This window comes from Capsicum annuum, chromosome 4 (assembly GCF_002878395.1).
Source record: "Capsicum annuum cultivar UCD-10X-F1 chromosome 4, UCD10Xv1.1, whole genome shotgun sequence".
Taxonomy (NCBI): domain Eukaryota; kingdom Viridiplantae; phylum Streptophyta; class Magnoliopsida; order Solanales; family Solanaceae; genus Capsicum; species Capsicum annuum.
Genome location: NC_061114.1, coordinates 178,014,618 through 178,028,737, shown reverse-complemented (window position 1 = coordinate 178,028,737; position 14,120 = coordinate 178,014,618). Strand labels below are relative to the sequence as shown.

Below are 14,120 nucleotides of genomic sequence, written 5' to 3'. Positions count from 1 at the left end.
CCAAAGTTATGAATAAATAAAATATTTTAATTAATTATAATGATATAAAACACAAGAATGTGACAATTGTTAATATGATACTGCATTATATATGATATTTATAATATTTCTATTTCAAATATATTAATAAAAAGTAATTACATAAAAAGAGGAAAGAAATCTAAACTCTATTATATATTTTTTAAAAAAACGATCATACTATTATAAAATTACCTTAATATTGATTTTCATGAAGATTTTCTTAATCATATTTATTTGGAGGAGGATAATAAATACATACAAAAAATGTTAAAAATAAAGAAAGAAAGAATACCAAATACAATAACATTTAAAAATATAATATTTGAGAATAAAATGTTTTCCCTTCATATACTTCTTCATGTTACATGTTATAATTTACAAACAAAAGAGATGGAGAAGAGAAAATATAACTTTGAATGAGAGTCTTTATGAAACAAATATGAGTTTAAATAGGTAATATGAGTTTAAATAGGTAAAATAGAGAAATACCATAAAGTATTATAAATTTACAAATTTATGTACAGGAGTTATAGACATGAAAATTATAGGAGTTATGGGTAATATTAAAAGTAGAAATTTAAGAGGTATGAGTTATGAATAGTCACTCCTTATAAATACACTAGTGGCTTACACGGTTATAAAAAATCATAAAATATCAATAATTTTATAAAATAGAATATGAAATAAAAAAATAAAGATAAATCATAGGGAGAACAAACCAAAAAAGATAGTGCAACATTATTCTTACGACCTTAATCATTAAGAATAGAAGAGAAAAATATTAAATCAATATACAATCTTCCGAGTTCTTGTAGACATCTACTCCCATAAGTCGATTATAATTCAATAGCCTTTAGCTTATTCTCTAAGTCAAAATAAAATAGGACTATTATAAGCATCATAAGCAAAACAACTTAAAAGACTAACGTGATTATTGTATACAAAGTCTTACGATGCTATGAATAATTTGCTTATCAATTATCTTAAGGGTTATGATGATGAAGATTTGTGGGAATAATGAAAATAAAGATGACTAAGTTTTACATTAAATTATGAGTGAATGACATATTTGTTGTTCTACGATTAAAAAGATAAAGAAGTGGGAGAAAATTATCAAAAAAGTGCAATATGGAGTTGAGTAGTAGTTTTTTTTGTTGTTGTTGTTTTTCATCTTCTATTTGTTCAAGCTATGATTTAGGTCTTTTTTTCAAGTCTTTCTATACAATTTTGAAATAAGTTCTCTACATTTTGTGTGGTGGATTATGTTAAAAATGAATATTCTAAGAGACTTAAGACATTATTGTGTAGATTTTATTGTTATTTAAGCTTATAATGAAGGATCTATAATTGAATATTTATGAAAAAATTATATTAATATGATATTTTAAAAGAAATAAAAGTCCATAAAAAGGGGGAGGGGGGAATGGAAAAATGTCCAATTAAGACACATATAAATATTTTGAACATATGAAAAAATTAATGCAACATCTAGGACTTTGAAACACCTCGAATTTTGGTCCTTGAAAACTTATGGAGCTTTGAGCTCACTATCTTGGTTTCGAGTTGACCCCACGAGTCGTATGATGTCTCGACAGATTAGGTGACCTTAGTCATAATGTGACTAGTGTATGGTGTTAAGTTTCTGTCCTGGGTATGATTTAAGGAAATGAGTCGTTAGGAGGAGTTGTAACCAAATCATGTAAGTTTAAGACAATATTCTACTCTGAGTATGAGTAGATCACTAAGAGCCATAGGGATATGTTATGAGTTGTGGGATGAAATTGTAAGAAATGTAGTATTTAACCCATTTGAGTTCTGTGTTAACTACGTCTGAACCTTACGAGTTGTAGGGAATCATTACGGGTTGGTTGATTTAGTTGTAAGTGTAGCAGCTTGTGTGCTTGGTAAGACTGTCCTAGTTATGACTGATGGTGACGAGTCATAATGAATGGTTATGAATCAATGGTTTACTCATAGTCAAAGGAGAAATTTTTTCAGCTTTTAAGTTAAGGACATTCTGGATATTTTTTCATTTTGCCCAACTTAAAATCCACGTCTTATAACCTCTTTAGGTTATCCGTGGCCCTCATAAACACATCAAATAAACTCTCAAATACTCTAAAATCCTCAAGGTCAGGAACACTTAGGGTTTTCAAGAGATTAATCAATTGAGGAGTCCAAGGGTGATTTCTCTCCATACTACTTGGTGTTTAAGATATGTTACTCTTCCCTCATTGTCAACTTCGTAAAATCATGTGATTTAAAGTATTATTCATGAAATATTGATGTTGGATTTTGAACTATGGAGGGTTTTTAATATAAACTGCTTAAATATTTCTTCCATGATATTTATAAAACTATTATGTTTAAACTGATGGTTGGTAAATGGATTGGGGTGCATGGGAATTGTGTATGGAGATAAGGGTACAATGGAATCCCTAAATTAATTATTTTGGTATGGAAATCGGTAATAAACTCAACCCATTTGCATGATTGATTTTGATTTATTACCACTTGGCTTGGCTTGTTTCTTGAAACTAATGCATGGTATAAATGGTTAAGTATTTAAGGATGGGTTTAAAAACCTTATGAGGTACAATGTAATCCCCTAAGTGAATGATTTACGAAAACCTTGTGGGGTTCGCTGAAATCCCCCAAGTGATTTTAATAATAGAGTTTGTGGGGTACACGGGAATCCCCTAAGTCTTGGCTTAATGATATTGCTTGCAATCTATAGTTGGTATGATGATACCACTTAATAATGTCTTAATAATTGACTCCTGTAATTGGTGGTTTGGTTATGTATTAAATATTTTAATTGGGCAATAATGGGGGTTGTGATAGCTAGCCGTGAAGGTATGAGTCCAAAGGGCAGACATTGGAAACTCATGATTGTCGACATGAGGGTTGATTTTGATGACCATGTTCTTGTGGGTTACAAGGGAATCCCCCAAGTCTAGACATGTATATATGTATCATGGGGGGTGAAGGGTACAAGGAATTCCTTGGCCATTTATTATATATCTGGTTCTTATGGCTAACACGTACTGTGGCTCATTCAGGGGTAACACTAGACCCATATAGTATGTGGGTGTACTTATAATGGTAAAGCTACATAGCCCAAGTTAAGGATTTGAAATATATGCTAAGGATTTAAAATGCATGCTAAGCCTTGTTCCCTCTCCTGACATCGTATATATGTATATATGTATTTGCATATAGTTATGTGCATTGTCTTGACTTGATTTTGGATTGACGACATTACTTTATCAACATCCCTGAGTTACATGCTAGAATTCACTCCGCTAATTATCTTTGGATGTTGTATCCCCATGCGATGCAGGAATCGTCCATACTTCCAGTCCTTCTACTCAGTGACTAGGTGATTCGGGGACAGCTTTCTAGTCATACTAAAATGGTGAGCTTTTATACTTCGGAATACCCCATGTCATGCTATGGATTTATTTATTTCTTTACTATTTATTTTATCTTGGTTTTGGCTATGGTTCGGGGAATGTCCCAACTGAATATTCTTTGGTTTTGATTAGAGGTTTTGTCAGACTACTGTGGGCATGAGTAGTGTCGGTATTAGTGTTAGCATTGGCATTGGCATTGGTATTAGTATTGGTTGGATGTTTGGTTGTGAATGTACTATTTTAGTTATAGACTTATCATAATATTTTAAAATTGATATTCTCTTATCTTGTTATATGTTCAGAATTCATTCAATGTGGGATGTAAGGTGGGTGGTGGTTGAGGTATTGGGGGTAGTCTCCGGTCCTGGTTTGACTTAAGATACTCGACATGGCTAGGCCCGGGTTTGGGTCATGTCAGATTGGTATCAGAGCCTACGTTTATGGTCAATTAGGTGTCCACAAAGTCGTGTCAAGTAAAGTCTTCTTTATGGGTGTGTAGCGTGCCCACTTATAAAGGAGAGGCTACAAGGCATTTAAGAATATTTTTCTTTCTTTTGCTCTGTTTTTAGGCTGTAGAGTCTAATTTCTTAGATCTCTCTGATTTCTATTTGTTTATTTTTCAGATTATGCCTCTGAGAAGAACTAATGTCTGTGGGAACCCTTCTATCTTATCTTAGGACCATGGAAATAGAGCATATCCTACTCTAGGGGTTTAAATTAGTTCTAGGGCTACTGTCTCTGATTGTTCTAATGGAGCATCACTGGTTCCTCCTATCCCTCCTCAAATACCTCAAGCTTACGTGTCTAATAATAAGTTTTACTAGTCGATCTATTTGCTCACTTAGTTGGTTGCCTCTATGACTGAGTGTGTGGATTCTGTTGCTCCATCATCTGAGGCCACAAAAGTTGGTCAATTTATGAGGTTGAACCCTTCTGTTTGCACTGGTAAAAAAGTTGAGGAAGATCCTTAATATTTCATAGATAAAATGGAAAAGATCTTTCATGTAATGGATGTTATGGAGGTGGGGTGTGTGGATTTTGTACCCTATCTATTAAAAGATGTAGCACATCAATGGTATGAAAAATGGGAGCAGCTCAGGGATGTGGATATAGAGTCGACCTTGTGGGAAGACTTTTCTAAAGCTTTCTCGACCATTTTTTTCCTTTGTAGTTGAGGGAGGCAAAGGCCAAAGAATTCGTGAATCTGAGGTAAGACAGGATGATAGTTAAGGAGTATGCCTTGAAGTTTAATCAGTTGTCCTGGTATGCTCCTGAGTTGGTATCTAGCATGAGGGCTAGAATAAGAAAAATTATTTTTGGGTTATCTCGTGATTTGATTCTAGAAAGTATGGCTGCCTTGTTGAACAAGGATATGGATATGTTAGACTGGTTGTGTATATGTAGTAGGTTGAGGAAGAGAAGAAAAAATAGGTGGAGATAGGGAAAAGACATAATAAAAAGTTTAGATTTTCTGATCAGAGTGGAGGTCGGCAACAAATTAGCAGGCATGGTGGAAAGTGGTCTAAGAAGAAGTGGGTCAATTCTAGATCCTACTCGATGGCTAGTGTTTCTTATTTGGATCTATATGGTGATCGAAGTTTTTAGGGTGACGATGGTTCTAACGCACAAGGTACCCAATCTCAAGCCAGTGGGGCCCAATCAGATCCATCATATCCTCCCTACAGATTTTATGGTCGATTACATCTGGGTTTCTGTGATGAGGGAAGGACAAGTGTTTCAAATATGGTCAGCCATGACATGGTCTTAGAAAGTATCCCGTGGGTAAGGTTGCTCCTAGGGCAAACAAGGTTTTGATTGCCTCTTCAGAAGCTGCTGCACCAAAATAGGTGCACCATCTGGCTCTAGCATTGGTCGGAACCGTCTTTATGATTTTACTTCACGCCAGGAGTCTGAGTCATCTTTAGATATCGTTACTGGTATGTTGAAACTCCTTTCTCGTGATGTGTATAGTTTACTTAATCCAGGATCCACTCTTTCTAATATGACTCCATTTATGGTTGTGCATTTTGGTTTTGGTCTTAAGTATATTTTGGACCCATTTTCATTTTCTAACTCGGTGGGTAACTCTTTGGTGGCTAGGAGAGTCGATAGAGGTTTTGTGGTATCTATGGGTTTTAGAGAGACTTTTGTAGATATGATAGAGTTAGACAAGGTTGATTTTGATATCATATTAGGGATAGAATAGTTGCATTCGTGCTATCCTTCTCTAGATTGTTGGACCCATAAGGTTATCTTTAAATTCCCTAATGAGCCAGTTATTGAGTAGGAAAAGGCTCTCTAGTGCCTAAGGGAAGGTTCTTATCGTATCTTAGAACCAAGAAATTAATTTTCAAAGGGTCTCTATTATTTGGTTTGAATTAAAGATTTTAAATTGGAGGGACCTTCTTTACATTCTGTTTCTGTGGAAAATAAATTTACTGAAGTCTTCCCTGATGATCTTCCTAGTGTCCCACCTAATAGAGAGATTGATTTTGGGATTGATCTTTTTCTAGGAACTCGTCCTATTTCTATTCCCCCATATAGAATGGTTCCATGTGGAGTTGAAAGAGCTTACGGAGCAACTAAAGGATTTTTTAGATAAGGGTTTCATCCATCCCAATGTATCCCCATGGGGTACACTGATATTGTTCGTGCATAATAAGGATGGTTCCCTTCAGATGTGTATTGATTAATGGCAATTGAATAAAGTGACAGCAAAGAATAATCATCCTCTGCCAAGGATAAATGAATTGTTTGATCAGCTTCAGGGTGCTAAGTTCTTCTCTAGGATTGATCATCGATTCGAGTATCATCAGTTAAAGATTAGAGAGGTGGATATCCCTAAGACTGCCTTCTGTACCCTATATGGGCATTTTGAATTCCTGGTTATGTCTTTTGGGTTGACTAATGCTCCGACGACATTCATGGACTTGATGAATAGATTCTTTCATTAGTTTCTAGTTTTTTTTGTCATTGTGTTTATAGATAATATTCTGGTGTACTCTAAGAGTGAAGTGGATCATGTCAATCACCTTCGCATTGTGTTGTAGACCCTGAAGGATCAATAATTGTATGCCAATTTTTTTAAATGTGAATTCTGGTTGATCGCTATCACTATCACACCCCTTTTTCCACTAGAGGCGACGAGGTCGAAGGATTTTTCAATTAAAGTGATGGTTTTGAATAGGGATTATTTTAATTACAGAGTCACCATTTGGAATTGAGTTTTGGTGTTCCAAGTCACCTTTTGAATCCCTAATCAAAAGAAAATGACTCTTTATTATGGTCTGCGAAAATAGAAGATCGGTTAAGGAATTCTACTGACCAAGGGGAAGGTGTAAGGCACCCCTCGAGTCTCATGGTTCTAGCACGGTCGCTTCTATTGACTTATACTTAACTAAAACTATTTCAATAAATTGTGTTAAGACCTAAATTCGCTCATTTTATTATACTAAAACTCGTCTATTATTTCACATTAAATAAATCGGTGAAATTTTTTAAAAAATTTATCAAGTTAATTTTAGAAAAATATTTACCAAGGTGTATTTTTACATCCTTGTATATTTAAATGTCTCAAAAAAGATGCGTACACCGCATTCTTAATCAAGACAAACAAATCTTAAACATGTTTTAAAATTACCTAATATTAAGGGTGTGTCTACTCAAAATTCTATTTAACATTAATAGTGATCTAAAGTAATTTTACTTTTCATTTTTTAAAAAAAAAAAGAAAATAATAATTAATTAATTTAATAATAAAAATAAAAATAATAAAACTTTATTAATATAACTAATAAAATAATATAATAGTAATATATATAAAAAAAGAGAAAGTGATTCATATTACTAATTTTGATCCACTAAGTTTAAAAATAAAATATACACATTCAACTTTTAAATACACGCTTAATACAACTATCTAGACTCCATTTCTTTTTCTCTCTCTTTCTCAAAATCATTGCTACTGATCAATCCACAAAATGACATTCTTTTTTTTCAGTAACGATAATACTATTGTGCTCGTAATGGTGATTTGGGGTTTCCTTGGAAGTTGTTATTTGTCAATGGCGAAATAAAATGGGTGATAGCGCCGAATCTACATGGAGCGGCGTGATAGTTTTTGGGTTGTTTACCGGCGACGGGATGGGGAGAGAGGGGTCAACGGCGATGCGGGAAAGGGGAGAGAAGATCGGCAGCGGCGCAAGAAAGGGGAGCGAGGAAGCTTCTGATCAGATCCGGCACTGAAGAGGGGAGATACGCCGGATCTGGTGGTTTTCGGCGTAACGGAAGGGATAAAAGAGGGTAGTTCGGCGTGGGGAAGAAGGGTACGGCGATGATGGCCTCGCTAGCCATTTGGTCGTCGTTTTTAACGGCTTCCGAGGGAGTTTTAGTAGTTGTTTGGCCGAATTTTAGATGGATTTTCGGCGAGGAAAAAGGAAGTCCGTGCACGATTAATGGTTGGTTTCTGGCGATAAGTCGCCAGAAAAATCAAATTTCTGTACTGCTTTTCTCCTTTATTTTTATTTTTTTTATTGATTTTTCCGTCATTTGTTATATTGTGTGCGATATGTGCAGTATACAAATTGATAAATTACATGTAAGTATACAGTGTGTGTAAAGGTCGGATTCTATGAATACATGTGTGTGTTGTGAATATATCCGTTAAAACATGTCCAAGTCCGTTATACATGGTTTCAAATATTTATATAATCAGATATATAGTATAACTTATAATCATATTAATATCAATAATCAAACTTTTGCATATCAGATGATACATGAAGTCATTGAACAATAATTTATAAAATAACTATACAAAAACAGATAAAACCTATTTGATGAATTCAAATGATTGTAAGTACAGAATATTGCCACCGAAAACTCAACGGAAAATTTATTTCCACTTCAAGTTTTTTCTTTTTTTGGACTGAGGATTTTCTCTCTGTTAATTTTCTGTCTATGTTTTTTATCTGATACTCTGATGGTGAATGTTAAAAGTCCATACTCTGTAGGTCAAGAGTCCTATAAATAGGAAATTATTGTGTGTGGGGGGGGGGGGGGGGGGAATAGGGGGGGGAACAGTTACTTAGGATAGGAATGTGTTTTAAATTTTAAAATAAATTATTACTACTATTTTTTTTAAAGACAATAATAAAAATAATAATAATTATAATAGTAACATTTAATTAATTTTATGTTTAATAAAAATATAATAAAATTTACAAATAGTTAAAATAAATAAAATAATACCAAAATTATTAATTTATTAAAATTAGAAAACAAAAATATATTTTTTATTTATTATTAGTTTTAATATCTCAAAATTAACTTTAATTAATCATTGATTTTTAAATAAAAAATTATTAAAAATAAAAATAATAATCAAAATATAATATATGATTAAATATTTAAAATTGATGGAGGATCAAAAATCACGTGTCTACATTTTTGCCCCTCTTTGTGTGGAATCTCGAAGAGTTTCATACAAAGAAGCAGACAAGACATGATTTTTGACCCTCTAATTATTTGAAGGGTAAGAATAAAATAAAATTAAAATTAAAGAAAATAATATGACCGAGTCCTATTTTTGGACAGCCTACCTATCCCGGGTTATAAGGGAATCAGGTCACGAGTAGTTCAAAAGTAATTTGGTGAGAGAAAAAGTTAAAGTTGAGTGGGATTCTGTCGAGTTTCCGGTTAACAACTTCTGCTTTTACACTCAACTGACTAATAAAAATTAAAAATGAAAAATACAAGTAAAAATTGCAATCTCTAGAATCTTGATTCAAGCCTTCGCGACTTGAATTTGAAAATTTACCCTATTCTTCAGGCGGGCTCCTGAACTTCTTTTTTCTTCACCCTGTTCTTCAGGCGGGCTCCTAGACTTACAATTTCTTCACCCTGTTCTTCATTTGGGCTCCTGGACTTCCAATTTCTTCACCTTGTTCTTCAGGCGGGCTCCTGAACTTACAATTTCATCACCCTATTCTTCAAGTGGGCTCCTAGACTTCCAATTTCTTCACCCTGTTCTTCAGGCGGGCTCCTGGACTTCCAATTTCTTCACCCTGTTCTTCACGCGGGCTCTTGGACTCAAAGCAAATAGTGAAGCAGAAAAATAACATTCCATTCTTCAGGAGGGTCTTGGATACAAAATAATTTCCCATTCTTCAGGAGGGTCCTGAGCATAAAGATAAATTCCCATTCTTTAGGAGTGTCCTCTCCCATTCTTCAGGAGAGTCCTAAGCATTAAATAAATTCTCATTCTTCAGGAGGATCCTGTCCCATTCTTCAGGAGGGTCCTGAGCATAAAATAAATTCTCATTCTTCAGGAGGATCCTGAGTATAAAATAAATTTCCATTATTCATAAGGGTCTTGAGCATAAAAATAAATTCCCATTCTTTAGGAGGGTCCTGTCCCATTTTTCAGGAGGGTCCATGACCGAGATCCAGCATCGGATGTTGTAACCATGCTTCTTGCATTGAGAGAAGTGTGAAATCGCATCCTTTATCTGAAAATAATTATTTCATCTCTGTTCCAAATAAAGAAAAATTATGAGTTTTTTAAAATATGTGGTGGTTAGTTTTGTGGCATTTGGCTTTTGAAGTGGTCGCTCTCGCACTTGCCATGCTTAACTCTTTTCCAATCCATGATAATATTCATTGAATTGTCATACTTCTGACTCAGAATTTTGAATACTGAGATCCTAAACTCAAATCATATTTCTGTTGTATGATGCTTTTGAGTTTAGCTTCCAATACATCCCTTAGATTTTCACAAGTTTAAAATGGTCAAATCACAATCATCTTGAGTACCTTACTTTTACTTTGAAATGTTATCTCTGTGCATCGACCCTTTGTCTTGATTTGTACCCTTAAAGGAGTTGGTAGCGAGTTTGGAGTCCTTTCTCACTTGACCTGACGTGAATTTGACTCAAAAGACAACAAAAATTTTCGTTTGATAACAAGGACACAAAAAATCAAAAATTAAAATAAAACAAAAAGAAAAAGAAAATAGGCATTTTAAAAAAAAAAAACAAAGAGAAAACTTATCTAAATGTGGAAACCGATTCTGGTGATTATAACATGCATTTTGAATCAAACAACCAGATCTACCCACACCAATCATTACAACTTTTTTCCACTTATTAAGCTTGAAATTAAGCTAATATTGAACTTGTTCCTTCTTGATAACAACCTTTCTTCTGCTAGTGACATCTCAATGGATTTTTTCCAACAAGCCTATCTCCTTTTCATTTCTGTCTCAGCTCACAGTTGTCTTATGGTGCCCGAAAGGGTTTTCACCAATAAGACTCTCTCATTTTTATTTTTTTATTTTTTTAAATAAGCACCCAAAATATAAAATATCATGCACTCATAACATGTTTAGCCTTGACATTCTCAAAGATTGATCCAAAGGTCTTTCTTTGGTTGTAACTTGGCTTTTGGGTAGGGTTAGAAAGACAGGTCGACATGAGGCTCAAAAATTTATATAACATTGGGTGAAACATTCAACTTTTGAAATCAATTCTTTTAAGAAAATAAATTTTTGCCCCAGTTTCATTTCATTCTAGGTGATTTGAATTTTTTTCTGGTTAGATCAAACCCCGGAGTAGGACTGCCTACGTATCTTGTCATAGCAAGAATTAGGTCAAACGTAGTTCAGGAAATATCATTGTTTTGTTTGATTTTGAATTTTTGATTGATTTCTTCTTCTTCTTTTTTTAATTGTAATTTGATTCCAAAAGAGGGGTACGAAGAAAAATAAAAGCTCAAAAGAGTAAGCAAAGGTTGATATATTATTTGGATAGTAGAACAAAATGCCTTCATCATTTCAAATCTTTAAAAATGTAAGTACAAAACATGCATAACATAATTGTACATGAATATCATACATAATAACTTTTAACTACATCAGCATTGACCGGTATTCCTTTTATTTTTCCTTTTATATAAGTAAGATATAATGCGCCATTAGGTAACACTTTCTTCACCATGAATGGTCCATGCCAATTAGGAGAAAATTTGCCTTTGGCTTCAATCTGATGAGGTAGGATGCATCTTAGTACTAACTAACCAACTTCAAAATGTCTGTGATGCTCCTTTTTGTTATATGCTCGTGCCATTCTCTTCTGGTATAGTTCTCCATGACATACTGAATTCAATCTTTTTCATCAATCAAGCTTAATTGCTCCAAACGAGCCTTGACCCATAGGTCATCATCAATTTAAGCTTCTACAACTACTCGAAGAGATGGAATTTCAATCTCCACAGATATAACTGCTTCGGTTTTGTACACCAATAAGTAAGGAGTTGCACCAATTGAAGTCCAAACTATAGTAAGATAACCCAACAAAGCAAAAGGTAACTATTCATGCCATTGTCGGGAACCCTGCACCATCTTGCGAAGTATTTTCTTTAAGTTCTTGTTGGCAACTTCTACAGCCCCATTTGCCTTTGGGCGATAAGGAGTAGAATTTTTATACATAATCTTAAATTGTTGGAACACTTCTTGCATCAAATAACTATTGAGATTTACAGCATTATCAGTGACAATTATCTTTAGAATGCCGAACCGACAAATAATATGGAAGTGAATAAAATCAATCACTACTTTCTTGGTCACCAACTTAAAATTCGCTGCTTTCACCCACTTCATGAAATAATCAATGACTACTAAAATAAACCTATGTCCATTCGAAGCCTTTGGTTTAATTGGCATAATTACGTCCATTCCCTAAGCCGCAAAAGGTCATGGAGCAGTTACTGTATGCAACTCAGATGGAGGGGAATGTATCAAGTCTCCATGTACATGGCATTCATGACATTTATGAATGAAATTGATGGAATCTTGCTCCATGGTGAGCCCATAATAACTTGCTCAAAATATTTTCTTTGCCAAAACATACCCACTCATGTGTGGTCCACAAATCCCAAAATGTACTTCACTCATGATTTTTGAAGTTTTTTCGCATCTACACACCTCAAAAGTCCCAAATTAGGAGTCCTCTTATACAAGATTCCTCTATTTAAGAAAAATCCACTAGACAAACGTTAAATAGGATATTTCCCAGTCTAAATATGTTCTTTGATATCATAGAACCACGGTTTCCTATCAAGTTCTTCTTCAACCATATTGCAATATGCATGTTGATCATGAATCTGTATATGCAAAGATCATGAATCTGTATATGTAAAGGGCTAATATAAGTTTTGTCGGGATGTTGAAGCATCAAAGATAAGGTCGCTAAAGCATCAGCAATCTCATTATGAGCTCTCGAAATGTGTTTGAACTTTACTGATACAAATCGTTAACAAAGATCTTGCAAACAACCTCTATATGGTAGGAGTTTCAAATCACGAGTCTCCCAATCTCTTTGGATTTGGTGGACTAATAAATCTGAATCTCCTAATACCAACAGTTCTTGGGACCCCATGTCAATAGCTAATCTCAATCTGAGAATGCAAGCTTCGTATTCTGCCATATTATTGGTATAGTAGAATTAAAGTTAGGCTGTTATAAGATAATATTGTCCTGGTTCAGAAATAAGAACTGCTCCTATCCTCACTCCTTTTACATTAGCAGCTCCATCAAATAATAACTTCCAGCCTGAATAGCAATCTTCAGAAACAAACTCATCAACATACAATACCTCTTCATTTGGAAAATAAGTCTTCAATGGCTCATACTCCCCATCTATAGGATTTTTAGCCAAATGATCCGCTAAATCTTGAGCTTTCATTGCAGTTCATGTCACATAGACAATATCATACTCTGTGAGCAATATCTGCCATTTCGCTAGTCTGCCTGTGGGCATGGGCTTTTAGAAAATGAACTTTAAAGGATCCATATGAGAGATGAGGTAAGTTGTATAAGATGACAAGTAATGTTTCAGCTTTTGAGATACCTAAGTTAAGGCACAACACGTCTTCTCAAGAAGAGTGTACTTAGCCTTATAAATGGTAAACTTTTTGCTAAGGTAGTATATGGCCTGTTCTTTTCTGCCTGTAACATCATGTTGACCCAATACACAATCGAAAGAATTGTATAACACAGACATGTACAATATCAAGGGTTTGCCTGGCTCTGGAGGAACCAAGATAGGCGGATTCGACAAGTACTTCTTAATTCTATCAAATGCCTCTTGACTTTCTTTAGTCCATTCAACTTTAGCATTTTTCTTCAACAACTTAAATATTGGTTCGCAGGTTGTCGTAAGCTAGGCAATAAATCTACTGATATAATTCAACCTTCCAAGTAAACTCATCACCTCCGTTTTGTTCTTTGGTGGAGGTAAATCTTGAATAGCTTTTTTTTAAGGATCTAACTCAATGTTGGCCGACTGATTATAAACCCCAAAAGTTTTCCCGATGAAACTCTAAATACATATTTTGCTGGGTTAAGTTTGAGATCATACCTCCAAAGCCTTTCAAAGAATTTTCTGAGATCCTTGACATGGTCAGACTGCTCTCTTGACTTAATGATCACATAGTCTACATAAACTTCAATATCTTTGTGCATCATGTCATGAAACATTGTTGTCATTGACTTTATGTAAGTTTCCCCAGCATTCTTTAGTCTAAAAGGCATGACTCAATAACAATATGTCCCCCATGGCATAATAAATGATGTCTTTTCTGCATCTTCAGGATCCATAATGATCTGGTGATATCCCGCATAACAAT

At 34.3% G+C, this 14,120-nt stretch overlaps 1 protein-coding gene across 1 annotated transcript; it reads right to left on the bottom strand.

The window, feature by feature from the left end:
- Positions 1–11,661: 11,661 nt before the first annotated feature.
- On the bottom strand, positions 11,662–12,156 carry LOC124898018 (uncharacterized protein K02A2.6-like). Its single transcript, XM_047411634.1, has 2 exons — positions 11,826–12,156; positions 11,662–11,768 (listed from the first exon to the last, which is right to left on the bottom strand). The coding sequence occupies exons 1-2, from the start codon at positions 12,154–12,156 to the stop codon at positions 11,662–11,664; spliced, it is 438 nt and encodes a 145-aa protein (XP_047267590.1).
- Positions 12,157–14,120: the final 1,964 nt, after the last annotated feature.